The 24780-nt window shown below is 40.2% G+C and overlaps 2 protein-coding genes across 2 annotated transcripts; one reads left to right on the top strand and one right to left on the bottom strand.

The window, feature by feature from the left end:
* The first annotated feature begins 504 nt into the window (after window positions 1-504).
* On the top strand, window positions 505-5125 carry LOC127254041 (uncharacterized). Its single transcript, XM_051278902.1, has 9 exons — window positions 505-743; window positions 1191-1328; window positions 1842-2037; window positions 3180-3350; window positions 3437-3553; window positions 3994-4191; window positions 4282-4341; window positions 4428-4526; window positions 4615-5125. The coding sequence occupies exons 2-9, from the start codon at window positions 1192-1194 to the stop codon at window positions 4729-4731; spliced, it is 1095 nt and encodes a 364-aa protein (XP_051134859.1). The 5' UTR covers window positions 505-743; window position 1191; the 3' UTR covers window positions 4732-5125.
* Window positions 4915-7895, bottom strand: LOC127254033 (probable receptor-like protein kinase At5g18500). The gene is made up of 8 exons (XM_051278892.1): window positions 7498-7895; window positions 6621-7286; window positions 6402-6506; window positions 6202-6324; window positions 5947-6117; window positions 5702-5831; window positions 5402-5614; window positions 4915-5308 (listed from the first exon to the last, which is right to left on the bottom strand). Exons 2-8 carry the CDS (start codon window positions 7256-7258, stop codon window positions 5183-5185), a joined length of 1506 nt encoding a protein of 501 aa, XP_051134849.1. The 5' UTR covers window positions 7259-7286; window positions 7498-7895; the 3' UTR covers window positions 4915-5182.
* Window positions 7896-24780: the final 16885 nt, after the last annotated feature.

Genomic DNA, 24780 nt, shown 5'->3' with positions numbered 1-24780 from the left:
TACAGATATATACATACATACATATATATATATATATTGGAGTATTTGCTGATCAACAAAAATGGCCTACAAAATTAATGCTGAATTACTTCCCCAATCACTGGGTAATGAATGATGGAAAAAATAACTTAGTGATAAAATTTTCTATTTTTTTTAATTGTCTAATCGATTTGCAAGGATTGTTGTAAATATTGAATTCCATTTTCACTATAATTTTGAAGCACTTTTCCAATAAATAATTGGAGGCCTGGTTTCTTATTTATTTTTTTATTTTCTAGTCAATGAATTAAATTTTTGGACTAGAGTTGTCATTTGTCAACCATACAATTTTAAATTTTATATAGTGAATATAAATATAATAATATTATTTATACAAAAATTCAACCATAATATATATTTAATCAATGTAGTGATTAACCTTAATGGGCATTTTATTTCATAAAATTACTATTATTCATTTAATAAGTTAATTATATTAAATGATCGGTCACACGTTCATTGAAAACGGGTAACGATGAGGCAGAGGCTGGCAATCAATACGGCGTCGTATTTGCATCCTCCCCCGACGACCGACGCGTTTGCCCAATTCCATTTCTCAACTGTCCGTCGGAGAAGAAAGTTAAAATGGAAACCAATACGGGGAACGAGGATGGTTGGGTTTGGAATTCTGGGTCATGTTTCCACCAAGATTGAATCACAATAATTCATATTAACAGGATCGATTATTTCTGTGATCCTTTCAGGTTTGTTTCTCTTTGTTTGATTGAATTATTGTATAGGTTTTATGCTCAAAATACCAATGTTTCTGTTTATGTTTTTGCCATATGCTTCTCGTTAATTCAACGATAAAATGCGACCTCAATTTTTATGTTGGTTGCATCTTCTGGTTTATGTATTTCAGGATTTAATTGTATTCTCGGAACATTTGTAATGTACGTTGTTGTTTTCATGTAATTGATTAATGTTGAATGCTTTCGATTGATTCTGTTTCCGTGGAGCAGCATGCTGTTGATACATTTTCGATTAATTCGTTTTGGCTGTGTATTTGACCTGTTGTGTTTCTTGTGGATTTTGGCTGTGTATTTGACCTGTTGTGTTTCTTGTGGACTAAAAAACCTTGTTGAAGAAATTGGAAGTCTTTTTTTATATATTCTGGTGCTGAGGGGTTTCATTCTTTTGTGATGTTGTAGGATGGAAACCAAAACAACGGAAGAGAATGAGGAAAGGCCTGCAGCATTGCCGAAAGTTGATCGATTTGGATTTGTGAAGATGGACAATAACTATCTTGATCGATTTGCAAGCAGCATGTCTGCCTCAGAATTTGAGAGGTGTGGTACTCTACGAAAAGTATAGTTTTTTCTAATTAAACTTACAATTGCATCCTCCTCAGTTTAACTGTAGTTTCTTTGTCAATATTTTGTGTTCATTAAAGACCTATTTACTTTATTTGATTGAAATGGAAATTTGAATGCTTATTATTCTGTAGCTTCTGAGTCGGAGTACTTCATGGTTCTAAATTAATGGTTAGTTGGATTTACCCTAATCAGCTGAGTGCACAGCTAAGTCTGGAAAGTTATGCAAAATTGTAGTTCATTTAGAAGCTTGAGAATGACTCATGTTCATACCAAATTTTATTGTAAATTATCTTGGCATCTGATCGAGGATAGATTTAATGGTGGTATGCTTAGGAAGAAGTTTTTTACACTTCAAAAAGAGTATTTGGCAACACATTTTGAATTCGGAGAACCTTCTCCTTTGTGCTCTTGCCAGAATAAATGGTTGGTTTCCATATAACATGCTTTTTGAAATTCACATCACTTTTTTGGCCATCCAATTTTTAGGGACGAAAGAAGAATTAGAAAATGGAGAAGGATGATAGGGGTTGGGGGAAGTAATTGGATGCATTATGTTAGGAGAAAACCTCATGTTGTGAAAAGGAGAATAAGGAAAGGAATTCCAGATTGTCTACGAGGATTGGTTTGGCAACTACTTTCTGGCAGTAGGGACCTCCTTCTCTTGAATCCAGGTGTTTATGAGGTAAATAAGGGTTACCACTTTCTATGACAGACTCACCACCATGGCACCATTTACATATTTGACCCACAATTCATCTTGCCAGAAGTAAATGTCTATTGCACACGAAAACATACTTGGCCTTTCTCTGGAGTCAGTTATTTCTTGACTGATTATACTTTATGAAGAATAATATATGATTACTTGTTTTCAGTTGGTTCTTCCCCTCCAAGTCTTACAGAACTTGATGATGTAGATTTTGATTGAGCAAATACGCCCAGTACTGGTGGTTTTTCCATGACTCCATTGAAAGACATAAAAAATTATAAGAGATGTTGCTTCTTCGAATTGAGAATGTGTCCCGGGAATAGTTATAGAACTACAATTTGTTTTTATTTCATTTTTCTAGTGAGTGGTGTAGCTCTGCTTATAAGAATAAGAAAGAAATTTTGTTTGTTGATAGTTCAACTAAAATGATACATTGCCAATCTGACACTCTCAAGTGCAATACATGTTAGCTTTTGTGCATCTGAACTTTAATTATATCATATTTTAACATCTTTTAGTCTTGACATACCACTTCCCGTGGTATCATCCTCTAGTTGGAGTGTATCCTCTGCGTTTTAGTATCCACACAGCTACAAATTTCTATTTTCTATCTAAATGTGGTAAAGATGCTATCATGCTGTGAAGTGAAACTTGTACATTTCACCTAGAACTCTAATCCGAGCACTGAACAATTTGTGTACTATAGTTTTTATTCTATATTGTGTGCCTATGGTTATTTTTTATTGTGTGGAAGAGAAGCATAATTGTGACCTAACTGCCAAATCAAGTGTGAGTTTTGATGTGACTGCTAGCATACTGTACATCTTTTGACGAGATACAAAGCCCCGTGATAGAAGCCTTATATAACAATTTAAAACTATATATAATATGTATCTGGTTTAATTTATAGAGAAATATAATTTAAGTCCTTGTATATGATGAGCTTGAATTACTTATAGTTTAATGTTTTTGCCTTTTCCTTAATCCTCATATGCTCCATGAAATGCAAAATCCATGGGATTAATTCAAAGGAATTCAATTTAACCGTCACATTCTACTCTTATGTATGGTTTTTGCATCTGTCGAATATTAATCAAAGTCATTATCTTGTTTGGCAGCAATTAGTCATGTATGAGACGTCTGCTTCTGAGCTGGACATTATTCGAGATATTTCTCGTACATTTCCTTCACATATTTTCTTCCAGCAGAGACATGGCCAAGGTCAAACGTCCCTCTACAATGTTCTGAAAGCCTACTCAGTTTTTGACAGAAATGTCGGATATGTGCAGGTTTATATGCTATCAGAGTTGTCAATCATCTACTCAGCTCTAGTTTTCTCAACCGTTTGTTCACATCGAGATAATTTTGGTTGCAGGGTATGGGATTTGTTGCTGGTCTATTGCTTCTTTATATGAGTGAGGAGGATGCATTTTGGTTATTGGTAGCACTGATGAAAGGAGCTGTCCATACCCCTATGGAAGGGCTTTACCTGGTACAAGTTTATCTATGGCTTCTCCCATAAGGATGAATGTGGGGCGACGTGTTAAAATCAAATAACCATCTCTAGCTTTTTAAAGGTTTCTCTAATATTTAGTTTAGAGCACAATGATGTTTAGACAATCGTTTATAGCGTCTAAAAGGCTACTACCTGTATAATAATTCTGTAGATTTTGCAATTTGACATGCTCCTGTTAATAATAACAATTTGTTATCTTTAGATCATAATATGAGCATGCCCCATTTGCTAGCACTGTTTTGTTCAAAGTTTATTTTATCTTGAGATGAACATGGTCATTCAGTACAATAGCATGTATGCAATTCAGGCAATGCAATAAATGTTACTATGTTCGAATGCCATTGCCCCTTACCTTAGCTCTTATGTTCTTTCCGTATTAATCTTAAGGCAATAGAAAATTCGTGCTTTTGGTGCAGGCAGAGTTGCCCCTTGTTCAACAATATCTTTTCCAGTTAGACCATTTGGTTAAAGATTACATGCCGAAGTTGGGAGAGCAATTTACTCAAGAAATGATAAACCCGAGCATGTACGCTAGCCAGTGGTTCATAACAGTTTTTTCTTACTCAGTCCCGTTCAATTTAGCCCTCAGGATCTGGGACGTCTTTCTTTTTCAGGTTGAAATTCATTGTTCTTTAAGAATTTACGAGTAAACTAATTTTTAGATCATTCCACGTTTCTGAACCATTGTAGGTTCTTTCTTACAGGGCGTTAAAATCATATTTAAAGTTGGTTTAGCTCTACTGAAGTATTGCCATGATGATCTGGTAAAATTATAAGAACACTCATAGTGATCGATCAATCTCTTATTTCCTTCCATCGCATTCTAATCTCATACTTTTTACATTTATAGGTAAAGCTACCTTTCGAGAAACTTATTTATGCATTGTGTAACTTTCCTAAGGATGCCATGAATCCCGATGTGCTACTACCAATAGCTCACTCAATTAAGGTTTGATCTTCTTGCGTGCACAGCTTGCGATCTGAATGTTATATATGTACCTGCTTTCTGAATTTTCCCATCGATGGACATCTTTCAGGTGTCGAAACGGCTGAAGGAGTTGAAGGAGATTTACGAGAAACAGAATGGAAAGTTGTCCGAGAGAATTCATGCTCAGAGGCGACAACAACTAACTCAAACGACGCCTTGCCTGTGAAAAACTATCGGATTCGGATTCTTTTATTTGTTGCTGCCCTTCATCAGACAACACCTCGATTTTCTTGAGGAGATATTTTTTAGATGCATTGTCCAGATCCGGCGAAAGATGATGGTCGCTCCGGAGAAAGAACTTCCACGTCGACGCGATGCGCGAAAAAAACACAGGGAGTGTGAACATATATACTTGTAATAGAAATGCAACAGTATATATATCTATACAAATGCACCCTATTTGTCTTACGTTGTTCACAGCAGACCACATTTTTCATTACACAACGATCCATCTATATAAAACCATCATACAAGAATCACGAAAACAAGAAAGGTGAAGAGTCGCGAGAAATCGTTTTAGTAAAAAAAATCATTTCAAAAATAGTGACACATCGATACCATGCGCAGTCGTTACTCCTACATAGCGCGACGAATTTGAGATCACACGGCGTATTCGATTATTCTCGGTTTTTCCTGATGCTTTCCGACCTTGGATCTTGGTTGTCGCTTTTATCAGTGTCGTAGTTGTCTGGATGGGACTGTGCTTCGACGCCACTCGCTCGGGTCTTTCTGTTCCTTCGATCCTAGTACAAGAAAACCAAATTCATCGATCAGATCGGATATCGGTTAATAGTAGAGTTTGCATAGTCGGATGGATATGGAAAACCGAAAGCAACCTCTCTTGGTATGGGGTACTCCTCTGATTCCAGCATTCGAACAACCTGGCTCATCCTCGGCCTCTTGTCAGAATCCGGATCGACACATCTCAAGGCAGTCAAGAGAGCCCTTTTGAGCGCTCTTGTCGATGGCTTTGTGTCGATGTTTGGATCCACAACCTCCTCCGATCGCCTACTTCCGACCATCATTTTCAGCCAATCTACGAGATTAACCTGAAACACAACAAAGTTGTCGTCAATGTTGTTGTTACAATATTGAATATAAACATTCAGCATAGAAAAATCGATAATATTACTTACCTCTGCCGGAGGGCGTCCATAGTCCACCGGATCCCTTCCGGTGATCGCTTCTAGTAGTAAAACCCCGAAGCTGTAAACGTCGCTTTTTTCGTTTAAAAGACCGGTGTTGGCGTATTCAGGAGCTACGTACCTACAAAAAACATACGGCAAGTGAACAAATTGTAAAAAAAATAAAAAATGCCGCGGCGCGCCATTAATCAGAGCATCCGAAAGAAGCCCCCAAAAGTTGCTAGACATAAACTAACCCGAACGTTCCCATGACCCGGGTCGCTATGCAACTTTTCCCCGCGCCGAGCATCTTCGCGAGACCAAAATCAGAGACCTTAGCGTTGAAGTCATTGTCGATGAGAATGTTACTCGACTTTATGTCCCGATGCACCACTTTCGGTTCAATTGCTTCGTGCAGGTAGGCAAGACTACAAAACCGGGAATTCGATTAACGCTACAATCAAGAATTAACGAACAAGAGAAAAAAAAAAAAAAAAAAAAAAAAAACTTACGCTTTAGCCGTGCTGAGAAGAACTTTCATCCTGGCCTCCCATGTAAGAAAACCGTGGTGTCGCATCGCCCCGTGAAGCCACTGTTCTAAATTACCGTTGTTAACATACTCGTAGACCAACATCCTGAAACATTATCGAACGATCGCAATAACTCAAAAAACTCGAGCATTTTATTACCAAATCACAAGGCGTTAAAGTACCTATGAGTTCCTTCGACGCAATACCCCAAAAGCCGAACCAAATTTTTATGACGAACGTGTCCAATGGCGTCAACCTCCACTCTAAACTCCTTCTCCGCTTGACCTCTACGACGCAAAAAAACAAAACAACACAACAAATTAAACTAAACTAAAGCTACAAAATGCAATTCCATCGACATTAAAAAGAACCAAAGTCGCGGCCGTAAATTTCAAACTCACAAGTTATTGAGGAGCTTTTTAACAGCCACGGGAGTGCCGTTAATAAGCTGTCCTCGATACACAACTCCATATCCACCCTCTCCAAGAACATTATCCTTCGAGAATCTTTTTGTTGCAAGCTCGAGGTCTCTTAAGGTAAACCAATGTCCCCAACCCAACTGTGAAAACTCCGGCAGCCCACACAATGGCGAAGGGTGAGTAATCGGATGCGACGAAGATGGAACAAACGTCCCGGAGCTTCCCTCATCTCCCGACTGCGATCCACAATAGTCTTTTTCGATAATTCGATTGAATGAATCCGATTGGCTGCCGGCATTGTCGCCATTTTTCACATTGTCTGATTCTTTCTCATCATGAATGCCGCCAGTAAGATTCTTATCGTCAAACCGGCCGCCGGCGGCGGCGGAGACATGATCTATGCTTACTTCCTTAATTTCTTTGGAAATTGCTGGGATTTGTGTTAGGGGAAGCTTTCTTTCTTGAGCCCTTTTCCTCAATTTCTTTTGTGAAATGAGATAAAATGTCAAGACAAAGAGGATAACCACAATCAATAATCCCACAAAAATTCCGACAAGTTCCCACACTTTGAGCCCCAATCCTACGTTCTTACTGAGCTGGGCGTTAAGATCAGAAGCCATGGAATTAACTAACACTATGTCGAGAAATCTGCAGAAATCGTTTCAATATAAGACCTCAATTTTGGGCAACAATGGAAAACAACTCGACAGTCCAACTCCAAACTCAATTGGCCTAATCGAAGCAGAAATGTATAATTAGAGCATCAAGACAAGGGAAAGTGGAAGTCAATAACAACAGAATGTAAGATCCAGACAAACAACAAAAGCATATTTAGAAATGCCTTAGATAAAGGTCATACCTTTTCTTTTTTTTTTTTTGTTCTAACAGAAGGAGCCTTTCAAAACCCAGATCATGAATGCCCACTTTCCATACACCATTTTCATCAGCAGATCTCTCTCTCTCTCTCTCCCTCAAAATCAAAACCAAAACCCTAAATCTGATAAGATTTTTTTCGAAACAGTTCCCCAGAAAACAACAAGAAAAGGAGTGTGGTTGCAGAGACAATACAGGTACATAAGAATGCTGGGAATTGGCGGTGCCGGCGACGATGAATCAGGACAAATTTTGCAATTCTGGTGATGAATAATAATAATATTAATCACAATAATAGGATTGACAATTGGAAATAATTATAGAGAGAGAAAGGGAGAGAGAAGGAAAAGTGGAGGCATCCGTGTTAGGTAATGAGAAGAGGGAATGGGTTAATAAGAAGAGCTGCTTTCTGCGAAGAAGACATTCTAACAACAAATTAAGAAAACACCTTTTTCTTTAATTAATTAAACTCCATTAACTATTAATCATTAAAATCAACTCAACTCCACTGTCAAATCTAAACCCAGGATTTTCCTGATCGAAAAATAGCCGTTGCGTGCCGCTGCTAATAACTTGTGGGATTTTTGTTGTTGTTTTCTTTGGATACGTACGTTGAGATTTTAAGTGGGAAAGTTTTATTTTTTCATTTTTGGCATAAATACAAATTTGCAGTAAAGAATTGAAATAATAAATAAATGGGTAATAATATTGCAAAACGATAAGAGTGAAGAGTCTGCTGTCGATTACCTAAACAATTAATTACTTCATCTTTAGCAAACAAACGCGTCTCCGCGGCAGAAAACAACTTATGTAATAAAATATTGGTCTAGGATATCTATTTTAGTAAAATAATAATAATAATAAAAAAATAAAATTATTATTAATTTTCAAATAAACCGACTCAAAGTATTGCTGCTCACTATGCTATAAAATTAATTTATTTGAATAGTAAAATCGATATAATTATCGGAACACAAATAAAATAATTATATTTTTTTAAAAAATATATCATATCAAAATACTATTTAAATTAAATTTTTAAATCAAAATTTCAAATTCAAACCCATCATCCCGAATAAACTAGCCCAGTCTAGAAATTTTCTCGCAAAAAATAAAATAAAACAGTGGTTGTAAATATAGGAGGCAGTTGTAATTCATTATTTAATTAATCTATTTAGTACCCATTATAAATCGATTTTCTACAAATGATTATTTTTGTTTCTACTACTTAATTTTTAAAAATTAAATATTTCACCAAAATGAGAATTGCCGTAATCAACTACATAAGTGAACATCCCATGCAAATGAATACAACCAGGACAGAACTACACTAGGGTTTGAGGTAAATTGACTCCCCAAGCCAAATTTTTTATGATTTTTTTTATATTAAAAATATTAATTTTTATGTATTTATATACAATTTGCACACTCCAAAACTATCTAAATTTATATACTCGTCCGTCCCAAAAAGAAGTATCCATTTGTTTTTTCACGTAATTTTAGAAATATTAGTATTATATTGAGATATAGTAGAAATAAAATAGAAATGACTAAAATAACCTTGTTAGTATGTGTGATATAAAGGTAATGACATTTGTGTAATATATTGTAAGTTGTAAGGGTATTTGTAATGTTAGGTAGATAATACAATTACTAATAAAGGAAATGGATACTTGGGACGGACTAAAATAGAAAAATGGATATTTTGTTACGAGACAGAGGGAGTATAATTCTATCATTATTATTTATTTAAATTTATTAGTTAAATATTGAATAAATTATAATATTTTACCCCCCGAAATTTAGATGCTAGTTTCGTCACTCAATACAACCACATGTTTTTTTTTTTAAATAAAGAGTAATTTAGGGTTAAACCTTTCATCTAGAACATATATATTGAAATAATGTTGAAAATACGGAGTTTAAGTGTTGAGTTGTCTTTACAACATAATAGAAGTATTTCTTTTCTTTTTTTATTAATTTGTGTTACGTTTTAATACAATAATTAATATTAAAAAATCAGCGCACAAAAAATAAATCGGACCCTTATAGCCGAATAAAGATAGTAATTTTTTATAAATATTATTAAAAGTATATTATTGTTGATGTAATTTTTCAACAAAAATAAAGTAAAATTCAAAGATATGAAAAATATCCTTAAACTTGATTAATTAGTGCCTGAGATTAGGAATCTCTAAACACTGTAACGTACAGAAAATAAACTGGAAAATAAAAGACTGAAATTTAAAGTGGTGATCCCCAAATCTGACTTTGCTTTGTTGAAGTTGATTGAAGATATCTTGCCAAATGATGATCCAAACCTTTAAATATTCTCTGGGGAACCGTACTTAAAACCGTCACCCGAACGGTTACAACGTCTCCTTTCCAACCGTCTTCCAACCCTTTTCATGCTGACACGTGTCCTCAGCAGACCAACATTATCCTTATATTTCACTCTTTGAGCCGACCTCAGACCTTCCGCTCTTTTGGCCCGACTTCGTCCTTCACCCGACCTGCTTCTTCGCCCGACCTCACTTGGGCCGAACTCCGCATCAGCCGCCCTCCGTCTTTGATCGAAGACCTCTGCATCTGGCCGTACCTCTTCCTTGCCCGACCTTCCTCTTAACAGACCTCTGCGTCTGCCCGACTTCGGTCTGGATTTGGATCAATTCTTGAGATCTTACCTTTCTTCCTTTTCCCGACCTGAAAGCCTCCCGACCTGCGGACTTCCCGTCCTGATGACTTTCCGTCTTGAGGCCCTACCGACCTGAAGACCTTCCGTCCTGATGACTTTCCGTCTTGAGGACCTCCCGACCTGAAGACCTTCCGACCTGAGGTCTTTCCATCTTGAGGACCTCCCGACCTGAAAACCTTCCGACTTGAGGTCTTTCCGTCTTGAGGACCTACCGACCTGAGATCCTTCCGACCTGATGACTTTCCGTCTTGAGGACCCCCCGACCTGAAAACCTTCCGACCTGAGGTCTTTCCATCTTGAGGACCTCCCGACCTGAAGACCTTCCGACCTGAGGTCTTTCCATCTTGAGGACCTCCCGACCTGAAGACCTTCCGACTTGAGGTCTTTCCGTCTTGAGGACCTACCGACCTGAGATCCTTCCGACCTGAGGACCTTCCGTCTTGAGGACCTTCCGTCTTGAGGACCTTCCGCCTTGTATTTTCCTTAGAAATAAATCTATTTTCCTTGATTTCCTCACGGTGTCCTTCAGCCAGTTCAATCAACCCCATTGTTAGGCCCATTCTTCTTTTTACCTTGGGCTTTTAACCTAATTCTAAATTTCGTACGTAACAACTTGCCCGCCGCCAAGGGACTTTCAAACGCCATTTAGCAATCAATGTTTGGAAGTTCATAAATCACCACCCTCGTGAAAAACTCCTTTAGCAACTGCACCAGTTACTGCAACACTCCTGATTAACTTCCTTCTCCGCACTACAAGCTTTTGCGAATCACAATCCCAAAACACTCTAACCATGGCGAATCAATACATTCCTGCCCTTCCCTTCGACGGAACCCTCCCGGAGGGCCCATTTTCAGCCTCGAAAGTACTGACTCCGACGATCCGTCCATATTGCACTACTCCTGAAGATTCAAATCGGATGAGGGAAATCTTGGAATCCCGAAATTCCTTGGCTATCAACAGCCCTAACTACCAAGCAGTTCGCATCCGAGACAGCATCAAAACCCATCTCACAGACCCAAAAGATCCTTACCGCGCTTGGTATCGACGGGTAGCAGAACACTTCCAGACCCAATGGCGTTCCCAAAAGATCGACCAAGCAATATTACTGTCCACCATGCCTATCAACCTGCATGAGAAGGTGTTGTTGGCCATGTCTGCCTTCTGGAATGCGGAAAATGGGACTTTCCTCTTCCCATCAGGCCCCTTTGGCCCAACTCTTATGGACGTTGCAATGATTGCGCATCTCCCAGTCGTGGGTGAAGACCCTGTAATGGGAACCCTAGATGGGCAGGAGCCATCAGAAGACCATCCAGGGTGGTCTTTACAAGGTGTGAAGGAATGGGGTTGGACAAAGTTCGCAACCGACCAGCAAGGGGCTCCAGGGACCCCTGTAACCGACCGGGAGCATACTGCATTTATCCTTTTTTGGCTTTGTAGGTACGTCATTGTTTCCCCTTCCAAATGTGTTCTTCCTTCTCATCTTGACCTAGCCATTCATATCGCGTCAGGTCGGTTTTTCTCTCTTGGCACCCTGTTTTTAGCCAATCTGTTTGAAGGACTCACTAGAGTTAGCCTTCGCTTAACAGATAATGATAATAGGAAATTAGACACTGCCGCGTCGGGTCCTTTTTGGTTTTTAGAACTCTGGTTCCGACTCTACTTCCCCAACGCGTTTAACTTAGGATCTCCACCCACTATGCCAACAGCTGAAAAACATTTGGGACTAGCCCTTAACCGACTCTGCTCAGGACGCAATAACCTCCAATCTTCCGATCCAATAATAATTGCAGTTTTAACAGATACCCGCAGTAACTCTCGCTTTTCTATGTATAAAAAATATGCGGGCTATGCTCCCAACCATTTTTGGCCTTTTCCAGTACCAAATCCGCTTCCAACTCCTGAGCCTTGTCCTCATTCCACTTATCCTTTTGCCTGGGACGTTGCCCTCAAACCCAGGTCTCTTTTCAGTAGCAAAAAACTTGATAAAAAAGGGCAGAAAACTTTTTACACCTTTAATTATGAACCTCAATTCCTGGCGCGCCAGTTCGGCTGTTGCCAAGGTATCCCTGGACCCGTCGCGTGTCCGCAAATAATTTTTCAAAGCCCTGACCGACGAGTCCTACCTAATTCAATCCCTTCTTATATATCCCAGCTCACCACGTACATAATTTCCAATTCTTATATTCCTTTCCGCTCCAACCCTGAGACTGTAGATACCTTCAATGAATGGTGGTCGGTTGTATGGCCCCTGATTTCCCCTGATGAAGGTCGGTTGCTGAACATACTCCTTCCACCCCAAGGATTGGTTCTAGGGGCGGCTAGACATACTAGCACTCAACAACAAGCAGCCGACCCGGGGACCGGGTCTATTGTTCCAACGCGAAAAAGGAAGGCGTCTCGGCTGCCAACACCCCCGACCTCTGGGGCCGACCAGCAAGCACCAGCGAACCTTGGAACTACAAAAACATCAGCAAGGATCCGACCCCGAATAGGTAATTTTTCTTAAAACCGTGAACCAATTCACTGTATCTTAACTTTGATTTCACTTATCATTCACCAGAACCGACCTTGACAGCACCGACCACACAACCGACGCCAGCCCCAGCCGACCAACCTTTGGTCCCGACTGAGGCAGTTCCTCTTCAAACCCCTACTCCACTTCTCACTTTGCCAATGAGCAGTCGGGCAGAGGACCCGACGAGAAGGCAAATTCTTCCTCCCACACCGAGGAGCGGTCGGGCCAGGCACCCGACCAGGAGGCAATCTCTACCAGCAGTGCCTACAGAACCAGTAAGTTCTCTCATCAGCACTCCTTAGTATTCTAATGATCAATCTTGATATAGTTAACAACAAACATTTTCATGATTTTCCACAGACACCTTCACCCATCGAATCAGCAGCAGAGGTCTCTTCTGACAGCGAGGGGACTACTTCCCAGATGGGTCGACCACCATACATGGCATCAAACTCATCCATGTCAAAGGAAGAACCAGCCGCCCTCGCCGAAGCTGACCCTCAAAACGACATCCCTGATGCTGCTGATCCCGAAATTGAAGGTACCCCAGAGATCCCGGCTGCAGTGGCTCTAGATGCAGCCGCCCAACCTGCAGCCGCCCAGCCAGCAGCAGCACTTCCTCTAGCAATTGAGTGGCAGGCAGAAGAACCACCTGTGGCAGCCCAACCTCCAGAAATGGAAGAAGTTTCTTCATCCGACTCGGAGACTTCTGTAAATTTGGTAAGATTACACCAATTCATGCCACAATGTTTCCCTCAGAAAACACTAACTGTTTTATATACCACGTTCCATAGGGACCCAGGTCGGCACCTCAGCGACCATTCGCAGCAGCCGACGAGTCGGCTGCTATTATACCAGCTGTCTGCCCTACTCGACCGACCTCATTGCTGCACCCCTCACTGACAGCAGTCCGTCCAGAGGTAACACATATCCTATCTGAATAAATTTGCACTTCCTCTGGCATACTTATTGACATTGTAGGACTTGCAGGGGCCTTCGGACTTAGCTGTCCTGTCGACTGTTCCGGTTCCGGCGGAGGCCCGAACTATCTTCACCGAGGCCATGAACCATCCCTTGCCAGAATTGAGATCCGACTTGTTGGACAAACTCATCCAGACGGTTGGTGGCCTTCTCTTTTACACTCCGACGGAATCTCCAGCTGTCCCCATTCTGCATCGGCTGATGGAGAGACTTACAGAGCTCAAGACTGAAGTGGTAGTCATTGGCCTTCTGTCAGCCGAAACCCCCCAGCCCGACTTCGATCAAACAACGCTGGAGAATTCTTTGGCTAAGACTCGAGAATCCCTTCAGCAGACTACTGGAAGACTGGGTGGTCTCCTTAGCACGAAAGCTCTGGTTGATGATGCCATTCAGAAAAAGGAGGCAGAATTGCGGGAGCTGAGGAAAGAACAGTCTACCCTGGATAAGCGAATTACCAATGAACAGCATCTGCTTGAGAAGTATACCAAAAATGAGGCTGAATTGGATCAAGAGCTGAAAACCCAAGCCCGATCCCAATTCATCAGAAGATATCAGACGGCTGCCAATACCAGAAGGCTATCCAGGGATGAAAACAAATGGACACAGATAAAAACTGCCCTAGGGGCACTGTTGTAATATTTCCCCCTTTGTAACAATACTTGACTTAGTAATCCATTTTTTTTTTTTTCTCTCTTCTCAAAACAAGGATCACCTTTCAATTCCCAACTTTGTAGGAATCAAAACAAACTCCTTTTTTTAAAAGAATATTGTTTCTCACATTTTAAGAAGCACATTCCCAGGCATATTTTAAAAATCAAAACACTGAAAGTGTTAACAAACATGGCGAATGACCGACCTCATGTTCCATCAAGCAACTGGGAGGGTGTTCTTCAACCCTTCTTTGTAGGTAATCACCCTATTGGAGGCCATGCAGAAGACTTGTTACATATACTCAAGCAACTAGACTTCAAATTCCGATTCTCCCAACGAGGAAGAAGAACCATTCATCGCGTCATCCGCCTGATGGAAAAAGTCATTGAGGGGTATGAACCTCTTCGTGACATCCTTAGCCGCATTCCTGATCTTCATCATCACATGGAAATGATCGAAAATCACGCAGCAACCATACTTCCAGATCTTGGTTGGGATAACATATTTTCCAATCAACGAAAAGTCTTTTCAAGATTGCGGACCATCGTTGATCGTGAACATCAAGCCCTAACAGACATGCAAGCACGTACCCATCAAGATTTAGATGAAATGCAAAGCCAATGGGAAAGGTACCGACCAGATTTGGAAGATCTTATTGAAGAAGAACCAGAGCTAATATCCACTCACTGGGATGAAAAGTCTGATTCAGAGGCAGAAAACTTCCCACAAATACACGATGACTAACAGAAATGAACCTTTAAATAGGTTCGAACCCCAAAAATGGGTTCTGAATAATATTTTGTTTCAGGCAGTTTTGTTATCTGAAAAGGCAGGATAATACCTCTTCAGATATTTAGCATTAATACAATCATGTACTCTTCTCCCTTCATGATTTACAATAATGAAAGCGCCATTCCCAATATCTTTTTGAACAATGTAAGGTCCTTCCCAATTCGGTGACCACTTTCCCAATTGGTCAGTTTTCTTATATGTAGGAAGGATGGTCTTCCAGACTAAATCTCCTTTTTGGAATGTCCTGTGAAGAACTTTCTTTCCGTAACTCCTTGCTCTGATTTCACTCTGTTTCACACTTCGACCTATTGCATGGAGACGGTTAACATCCAAATCCTCCAACTGTTGCATCATAAGTTGTTGGTATTCTCTTGTAAGATCACCATCAGTAAACTCTGTTCGGCCAGATGATACTCGGATTTCGGCTGGTAAAACAGCATCTTGGCCAAACGTGAGTTGGTAAGGTGAGAACCCTGTGGCCGTATTTCTGGTATTCCTATGTGCCCATAAAGCCTGAGACAATAACAAATGCCACTTTCTTGGGTTCCCTTCAACCATCTTCTTTATAATCCCAATAATAATCTTATTTGCTGCTTCCGCTTGTCCATTGGCTTGGGGATAATAAGGTGAAGAATGATGTAATCGAACACCGAATTCTGCCAAGAAACTAGAGAACTTTTCCCCTGTGAAAACCAGGCCTTGGTCGGTTGTTATAGACTGAGGAATACCATACCTGTAAATAATTTGATTCAAAACGAAGTCTATCACTTCTTTCTGATCCACATTTTTCAAAGCAATTGCCTCTACCCATTTGGTAAAGTAGTCAGTCGCAACCAATATGAAACAATGATGTTTCGATGAAGCAGGATGTAATTTCCCAATAATATCCATAGCCCATGATTTAAAAGGCCATGGTTTTGCCAAGAATTGCAATTCGGTTACTGGCAAATGGTTTAAGTTTCCATGTCTCTGACATTCCTGGCAGCCTTTGGCAAATTGTATGCAGTCTTCAAAAATCTTTGGCCAGAAAAAACCCAAGCGATGAATGGCCCATCTCATATTGAGACCTGCCCGATGAGCTCCACATATCCCACCATGTACTTCTGTCATTACCTCTAGAGCTTCTTTAGACCCCAAACATTTCAAAAGCAGACCTTCAAATGACCTCTTATACAAAATTCCATTTATTAATTGAAAACGTAAAGCTTTCAATCGTGTCGCAACCGAAACACTCGCACCTGGATTCTGTAAATACATGATAAGCTCTGTTCTCCAATCGGGCACTGTTTCGCAGTCGGGCTCCTGTCCGACAGTCTCCTGCTCGACCAGAACTTCGCAGTCGGGGTCCTGTCCGATAGTCTCATGCCCGACCATAACTTCGCAGTCGGGGTCCTGTCCGATAGTTTCCTGCCCGACCGTAACTTCGCAGTCGGGGTCATGTCCGATAGTCTCCTGCCCGACCATAACTTCGCAGATCGGGTCTGTCTTTCCTTCTATGCCCGACTTGACCTCCGACCACATATCCTCCAGAATTCCTTTACATGCCCTTTGAGCCAATTCATCAGCACGTTGGTTTTCTTTCCTCGGAATGAACTCAATTATTACTTCTGAGATTTTTGTCAGTAACCGACCCACAATGTCCCTGTATCTGCGAAGATGAGGGTAATTGCAAACATATTGATTGTTTACCTGGTTGACTACTAATTGAGAATCCCCCCTTATGATTACAGACTGGACCTTCCTGGCAATTAAAGCCTCCAAACCCAAAATTAAAGCTTCATATTCTGCCGAATTATGGGTCATGGATTCCAATCGTAGTTGTAAGTTGATCTTTTGACCATCAGGTCCTTGCAAAAAGACCCCTGCCCCTGATTTGTTTCCAGAGGTAGAACCATCAAAGAACATCAACCATGTTCTGGTACTTATATAAGGCACACATCCGACCTGTAGATTATCCAGATATGATGAACAACTAAATGGTCGGACACTATCACAAAGAGAATACCCGACTTGTGAGAATTCTGCCAAGAAGTCGGCTACTGCTTGTCCCTTAATTGCCCTCAGCGGGGAATGTTGAAGATCGAAAGGAGCCAATTTGATGGCCCATTTCATGAGTCTGCCCTTCATAGTAGGTCTCTGTAAAATCAATTTGATGAGATCCACCTTTGATATGACCTCAACTCTTCTGGGCAGCAAATAATGCTCGAGTTTAGTGCAAGCGAAGACCAATGAATAACACATTTTTTCTGGCATAGTGTAATTCAGTTCTGGTCCTGTAAGGGTTTTACTGAGATAGTAAATTGCCCTTTCCTTCCCGTCATCACCATCCTGCGCCAATAAACAACTAACCACTTCATATGTATTTGCCAAATAAAGTTTGAGTGGCCGACCTTGTTTAGGAGGCATCAAGACTGGAGGGTGAACCAATGCCTGCTTGATAGCATCTAAAGCCGTCTGTTGGTCGGGACCCCATTCAAAGGCAATTTTTCCAGCTTTCAACAATTTAGTAATGGGTCTGACCTTGCCAGCAGCATTAGAAATGAAACGCCTCAAATAATTCACCTTACCCAACAGACTTTGGATTTCTTTAACCGTCTTGGGTGGCCGACTATCAAGAATGGCTTTAGCCTTATTGGCATCAATTTCAATTCCTCTCTCATGAACTAAGAATCCTAGAAAGCTCCCGGCTGATATTCCAAAAGCACATTTGGTTGGATTCATCTTCAACTTGTACTTCTTCATTCTTTCAAATGCCTCTTCAAGATCTCTCAAATGTTCGTCAAAACTGGCAGATTTAACTATAACATCATCAATATACACTTCCATAGATCTGCCAATTAAATCATGAAAGATTGAATTCATGGCTCTTTGGTAAGTTGCCCCTGCATTCTTTAACCCGAATGGCATGACTGTCCATTCATAAATACCCAAAGCCCCTGGGCATGCTGTCTTAGGAATGTCTTCTTCTGCCAAGAATATTTGGTTATAACCTGCATAACCATCCATCAGACTAAGGATTTTATGCCCTGCTGCTGCATCTATCAGCATGTCGGCCATAGGCATCACATATTCGTCCTTAGGGGTAGCTAGATTCAAATCCCTGAAGTCGATGCATATCCTTATCTTACCATTTTTCTTGACCACTGGCACAATATTAGCCAGCCACTCCGCATAACGGCAAGGTTGAATGAAACCCACTTTGAGAAGTTTTTGGATTTCTTCCTTGATTTGAGGCATCAGATCTGGACTCATTCGCCTTGGAGGTTGTTTGTAAGGTTTACAACCTTCTTTGATGGGCAATCGATGCTCTATTAGACTTCTTGTCAAACCAGGCATCTCTGAATAATCCCATGCTAAACAATCAATGTTGTTTCTAATAACTTCGAGCATCATTGTTTGTTGCTCTTTAGACAAATAACCACTTAACCTGATCACTTTTGGAACCAATTCGGTTCCTAAATTAAACTCCAATAATGGGTCTTGTGATGAAGCTGTTGGTTCTGTTTTTTCTAATAAGTCGGGCCAACGAAATTGTTCATCTTCTTGGAGGTGAACATCCAGAATCTCTTTACTATTTTCTGCTTTATGTAATAACTGCTTTAAATAGAACTTATTAATAAGAGAACTACATACTTCTAAGCTTGTATCTTCCATCACAAACAAATTATACGGGAATGGGTGTGGCTTTATCATGAGCCATACAATAAAGGTGTTCTTTTAATAGAACATCGAGTTCTGGCCAGTGACTTTATAACCCTTGTTTGGGTATTCCCTGGCCATATACAATTGAGACATCGGAGCCAAAGGACTGGCATAAAACACTGACTCTTCAACTTGTTCTGATACATCGAATGGGTTGTCATTCGCTTCCATTTTGAAGACCTGATCTCCTTCCCAGAACATTAATTGTTGGTGCAAGGTTGATGGCACACATCGAGAGGCATGAATCCAGTCTCTTCCCAGCAAGAGAGAATATGTAGTATCTGCGTCCACAATAAAAAAAACAGTGGAGATCTTCTTTGGTCCGACTTCAATTGTGGCAACCATCATGCCTTCAGGCTTGGTCGGCTGCCCTGTAAAACTTGTCATTTCGAATTCCACAGGAGATAGATCATGTATTCCTTTTCCTAACTTCTTGAGAGTCTTCAATGGCATAACATTAAAAACTGCTCCATTATCCACGAAAACCTTTGTGATTGGTTTCCCACAAATATGAGCATTAACATACAGAGGCTTCAAATGGGAGATCGCACCCTCTGGAATAGGAGGAAACACAATCGAAGGTGGCTTCGGTTGAGGCTCAGAGTCTGAGGTCTTTGCCCCCTCTGTCTCCTCTAATTCACCATCTGCCAAGAAAGCCCATAAAGGTTCGTCCATAGTTTCATCTACCAGACTCGCCCACGTCGGTTCATCACTCATCTGATTAATCTCTGTCATTCGACAAGGGATTCGTGGTCCCAGACGAGATTTAACAGATCTTGAACTTTCCCCTGTAGTTACTACTTCTTCCTTTGTCTTATCCCGAGATCGAGATTGAACCGTCAAAGATTCGATACGGAATTCTTCAAGAGATGGATTGATGTTGATTCGTTCACAATGTTGGCATCTAAAACCTTTAATTATTTCATCTGCCACACCTTTACCTTTCCCCAGTCCCGACGAACTTCTTTTGGTATGGTCGGAAGCGCCTAATCCGTCATTCGGTTGCTTTCCTGACCAGACCCGACTGGACCGACCAACTGGAGACTGAATGGTTACTCCCTGCTCGTTGGTCGTTTGTTCTGTAAAGATCCGAATGGACTGATCTCCTGCCAAGTGGTCGGCTGCTTTTTGTTCGTCGGTTAGTTGTTTTGCTGAAGGACCTCTTTTCCCATACTTTGTAGCATACCTGCGTTTGGCATTGCGAATCTGTGTACGATTCATACCCGGGAAACGAGGGTCTATATCAACTGGTAAAGGCTTTTTATTTCGAGCCCAATTGCTCCCGACCGACCCTGTTTTTCTGGTCGGGTGATCACGTATCAAAACCTTTTCTTTCACCTCCACATTAAAAGAACCATCTGGATGGTCCCACTTTTCAGCAACTGGCTTCTCACAAATTTTGAGTCGTTCTTCCGGTCGGCTGCTGTTTGGCCGACTTCCTTTTTTTGTTTCGGGGCTTGGCTGGTTTCGTTCCCCTTTTTGTCCATCGTTGGCCGAACTTTTCCTTGTTTCCGAACTTGGTTGGATGTCAACCATTGCCGTTGTTACATTCGGAAACGGTTGCTGGTCTACACCTAGAGTGATGTATTTGAGCCGACCTGTCTTGATGGCCTTTTGAATTTCCTTCCTAAAATGAGTACACTGACTTGTAGTGTGTGTGAAAGAATTATGCCACTTACAATATGGTCTCCCTTTGATTTCTTCTTTAGTGGCAAGTCTTTGGCCCTTTGGAATACGGATCTGCCCATCAGTCAGTAGGATATCAAAGATTTCATCAGCTTTCGAACTATCAAAGGTCGGTTGCTCCTTTCCTTCAGATCCTGGTACTGGCTTCAATTTAGGACATACATACGGTTTTCCAGAAAGGATTTCGGCTGCCATCTCTTCTGACTGATTAAAATCAAAGTCGCATGTTTCTGTTCCCATACTCGCCATATGTTGGCCTCTATTACGCCTGTTATGCTGATCTTCCTCTCTGAACAAAGACTCTAGACGTCCTGCCTTGGATGCAAGACTTGCCAAATCCTCAACATCCAGGGCAGTGAGTGCCTTTCTTAAACGATTATGCATATTCCGGACCACTAAATTGGTCATCTCTTTCTCACTGATTACCGTAGGACATCGTCCCTTCATCAATCGCACCCTTTCTATAAACTGTGAAGCAGTTTCTTCTGGATACTGTCTCAATTCAAGTAAATCAGTTAAAGAAACAACTGGTAAAGGATTAAAGAATCTAGCGTGAAATGCCATCTCCAGTCCTTCCCATGTCTGAATTTGTCCTGGAGGCAAACTTACAAACCACGAAAACGCCGTTCTAGTAAGAGATAAACCAAACAGCTGTAACTTATAAAAAGGGTTATTGCCAACTTCTCCTAATTGTGCTGTGAACCGACCAACATGTTCTATGGTGGAAGATCCGTCCTCCCCTGAGAATGCATGAAAGTCGGGTGGTCGAAAATTCCTTGGGAGAGGGTGTTCATTAATGATCCTTTCTGGGAAAGGTCTCTGATATGCAGGGCGGTTAGCCATCTGAGGAGTTAATCCATACTGATCCCTTAATATATGTGCAATCTCGTCAGGATCTACATGAAAGCGTTGATGATCAGGAACATGGAACGGATCCTGCACAGGAATATGAATAGGATCATGTATATATCCTTCAGGCCTGTCCTCCCTTGTATTGCTCGGCTGCGGATTGGTAACCCTTGGTCCCAGTGGAACATTGTTGGGAAAAGTCAAAGGAGATTTTCCCCTATCCATTCGGTTGGGATTTGTGGCACTTGGGAATGTACTATCCACGAATGATGGCCCTGCGAAATTTGCCTGTGGTCTGGACGGTGACACTCCTGGTGGCGTTTGAGTGGGTTGAAGACTAACCCTTGACAGTGCTTGATCTATCATGTTCTGCAACTGACTCTGTTGCTCACGCAACATGTTCGTTTGTTGCTCACGCAACATATTCTGCATAACCAAGGTATGCTGGTTGTTCATTTGTTGAACATAAGACCACCAATCAGTTGGTGGTTGTGGGATTTCCCCGGCATTTGGCACAATGGGTGGTGGAACGGATTCTCCCACCGGTGTGGAAGATGCTTGCGGTTGTGAACCTGCCATAACCCTTCCGATGATTCGGCCGGATCTAAGACGTATGAAATTATCGCCGGAATTGGAATGAGCAATTTTGTCTTTCTCCCACTGTGGTCGCCAATTTGTTGATGTAATTTTTCAACAAAAATAAAGTAAAATTCAAAGATATGAAAAATATCCTTAAACTTGATTAATTAGTGCCTGAGATTAGGAATCTCTAAACACTGTAACGTACAGAAAATAAACTGGAAAATAAAAGACTGAAATTTAAAGTGGTGATCCCCAAATCTGACTTTGCTTTGTTGAAGTTGATTGAAGATATCTTGCCAAATGATGATCCAAACCTTTAAATATTCTCTGGGGAACCGTACTTAAAACCGTCACCCGAACGGTTACAACGTCTCCTTTCCAACCGTCTTCCAACCCTTTTCATGCTGACACGTGTCCTCAGCAGACCAACATTATCCTTATATTTCACTCTTTGAGCCGACCTCAGACCTTCCGCTCTTTTGGCCCGACTTCGTCCTTCACCCGACCTGCTTCTTCGCCCGACCTCACTTGGGCCGAACTCCGCATCAGCCGCCCTCCGTCTTTGATCGAAGACCTCTGCATCTGGCCGTACCTCTTCCTTGCCCGACCTTCCTCTTAACAGACCTCTGCGTCTGCCCGACTTCGGTCTGGATTTGGATCAATTCTTGAGATCTTACCTTTCTTCCTTTTCCCGACCTGAAAGCCTCCCGACCTGCGGACTTCCCGTCCTGATGACTTTCCGTCTTGAGGCCCTACCGACCTGAAGACCTTCCGTCCTGATGACTTTCCGTCTTGAGGACCTCCCGACCTGAAGACCTTCCGACCTGAGGTCTTTCCATCTTGAGGACCTCCCGACCTGAAAACCTTCCGACTTGAGGTCTTTCCGTCTTGAGGACCTACCGACCTGAGATCCTTCCGACCTGATGACTTTCCGTCTTGAGGACCCCCCGACCTGAAAACCTTCCGACCTGAGGTCTTTCCATCTTGAGGACCTCCCGACCTGAAGACCTTCCGACCTGAGGTCTTTCCATCTTGAGGACCTCCCGACCTGAAGACCTTCCGACTTGAGGTCTTTCCGTCTTGAGGACCTACCGACCTGAGATCCTTCCGACCTGAGGACCTTCCGTCTTGAGGACCTTCCGTCTTGAGGACCTTCCGCCTTGTATTTTCCTTAGAAATAAATCTATTTTCCTTGATTTCCTCACGGTGTCCTTCAGCCAGTTCAATCAACCCCATTGTTAGGCCCATTCTTCTTTTTACCTTGGGCTTTTAACCTAATTCTAAATTTCGTACGTAACAATTATACAACACAAAATATTATACTCCCTCCCTCCGTCCCACTGCAAGGTTGCCATTTAATTTTTGGGTTATTGTACTTGACATTAAAAATATATTTATATTTAAATAATTTACTCTACAAATATCATTGTATTGGTATTACAAGGGACTAACAAACATATTTTGTCATTTTTTTTTTCTTGATTTGAACTATGTTTTATATAATAATTAATATCAAAGATCGACATGCAAAAAATTAATGACAACCTTGCAACGGGACGTGAAAGTATATTATATTTATAATTACGGTTCCTTATACATACACCAAAAATACAAAATGAACAAACTCATAATATATTTGAATTAAATTATACAGAGTAATTGAATAAATATGCTTAGCTAATTCATCTATTATGGGTGTGTTTGTTTGGGAGTTTGGATTTTGGATTGGGATTTGAATAGTAAAAATTTTGAATTTGAATAGTTGTATGATGTGATATAAATAGGTGTTGATGTGATGTTTTGAATGTAAAATTGTTTTTTAGTATAATATAAAAAATGAAAAATAGGTGTTTGATTTGATGTTTTTTGGGGAAAAAAATTGGATGAACAGTGGAAATCCTCCAAAATCCTTCAAACAAACACAACCATATATGTCTTTGTTTATATGCATATTTTTCAGAAGTTTATATTTTGTCATTCAAATATATTTTATTTTTTAATTGTCATATTTTAAAATTTTCATAAAAATATGGTTTTATTTTTATAGTAAAACAACATATAAAATTTTGTAATTTTTTTTTTTAAAAATATATATTTATATTAAAATATATCACAAAGAATATAATTTATTAAGTGTATAAAAAATATTATATTGAATATTTAACTTTTATTTATATTTAACATTTTAAAAACTTTTGTGAAAATGGAGTATTGTCTTTAATTCTCTTTGTAATTATATGACAGCCGACAATCTTTGACTGAATCGAGATTGTTATGAGACTTCATTAATAAACAATTATGATTAATAATTATGTTAAGAATATAAAAATTTAATATTTTATATTAAATTATTAATTTTTTTGATAGAATATAAATTATAGATCATGTATAATTATTGTATATATTATATAATTTTTTAATAATATTAATAAAAAATAATTAAGTGAAAAAATCCCGCAATATTTAAAAAAAAATTGCTTACTAAATAAACAGTAAACAACACACTTTAAAATTTATAAATTTATATAACAGTAAACCACAATTTATATACACTAAAATAAATATAGTCCAGTAAGAATGGTCTGGTAATGTGGGAGTTTGGAGTTATGACCCCAAGATCATGGTTCAAACCCTCTATGCTTTAAGTTATCTGCTACACATGATTTGTCTAGGATTTAGTCTGTGCGCAATATAACTATTTTCAGTCTAATTTTTTTATTTATTTAATTTTAAATCAAACTGAGATAGTCATTTTTTAATAACACACGAGATCCGCAGTCGACTCCTTAAAATTACGCATGCCGACAAGTGTATT

The sequence above is a fragment of the Andrographis paniculata genome, unplaced genomic scaffold, assembly GCF_009805555.1.
Source record: "Andrographis paniculata isolate CXL003 unplaced genomic scaffold, ASM980555v1 Contig12END, whole genome shotgun sequence".
Taxonomy (NCBI): Eukaryota; Viridiplantae; Streptophyta; class Magnoliopsida; order Lamiales; family Acanthaceae; genus Andrographis; species Andrographis paniculata.
This window is presented reverse-complemented; position numbering and strand designations above follow the sequence as displayed.

What these genes read in the sequence shown, in the direction of transcription:
- LOC127254041 (XM_051278902.1), top strand. Translation starts at nt 1,192, where the DNA reads ATGGAAACCAAAACAACGGAAGAGAATGAGGAAAGGCCTGCAGCATTG. An exon ending in GGGACGTCTTTCTTTTTCAG is followed by an intron (nt 4,192 to 4,281) that starts GTTGAAATTCAT and finishes TCTTTCTTACAG; the next exon opens with GGCGTTAAAATCATATTTAA. An exon ending in CAATAGCTCACTCAATTAAG is followed by an intron (nt 4,527 to 4,614) that starts GTTTGATCTTCT and finishes GACATCTTTCAG; the next exon opens with GTGTCGAAACGGCTGAAGGA.
- LOC127254033 (XM_051278892.1), bottom strand. Translation starts at nt 7,258, where the DNA reads ATGGCTTCTGATCTTAACGCCCAGCTCAGTAAGAACGTAGGATTGGGG. An exon ending in CTTCTCAGCACGGCTAAAGC is followed by an intron (nt 6,118 to 6,201) that starts GTAAGTTTTTTT and finishes CCGGTTTTGTAG; the next exon opens with TCTTGCCTACCTGCACGAAG. An exon ending in AGTACCCCATACCAAGAGAG is followed by an intron (nt 5,309 to 5,401) that starts GTTGCTTTCGGT and finishes TTCTTGTACTAG; the next exon opens with GATCGAAGGAACAGAAAGAC.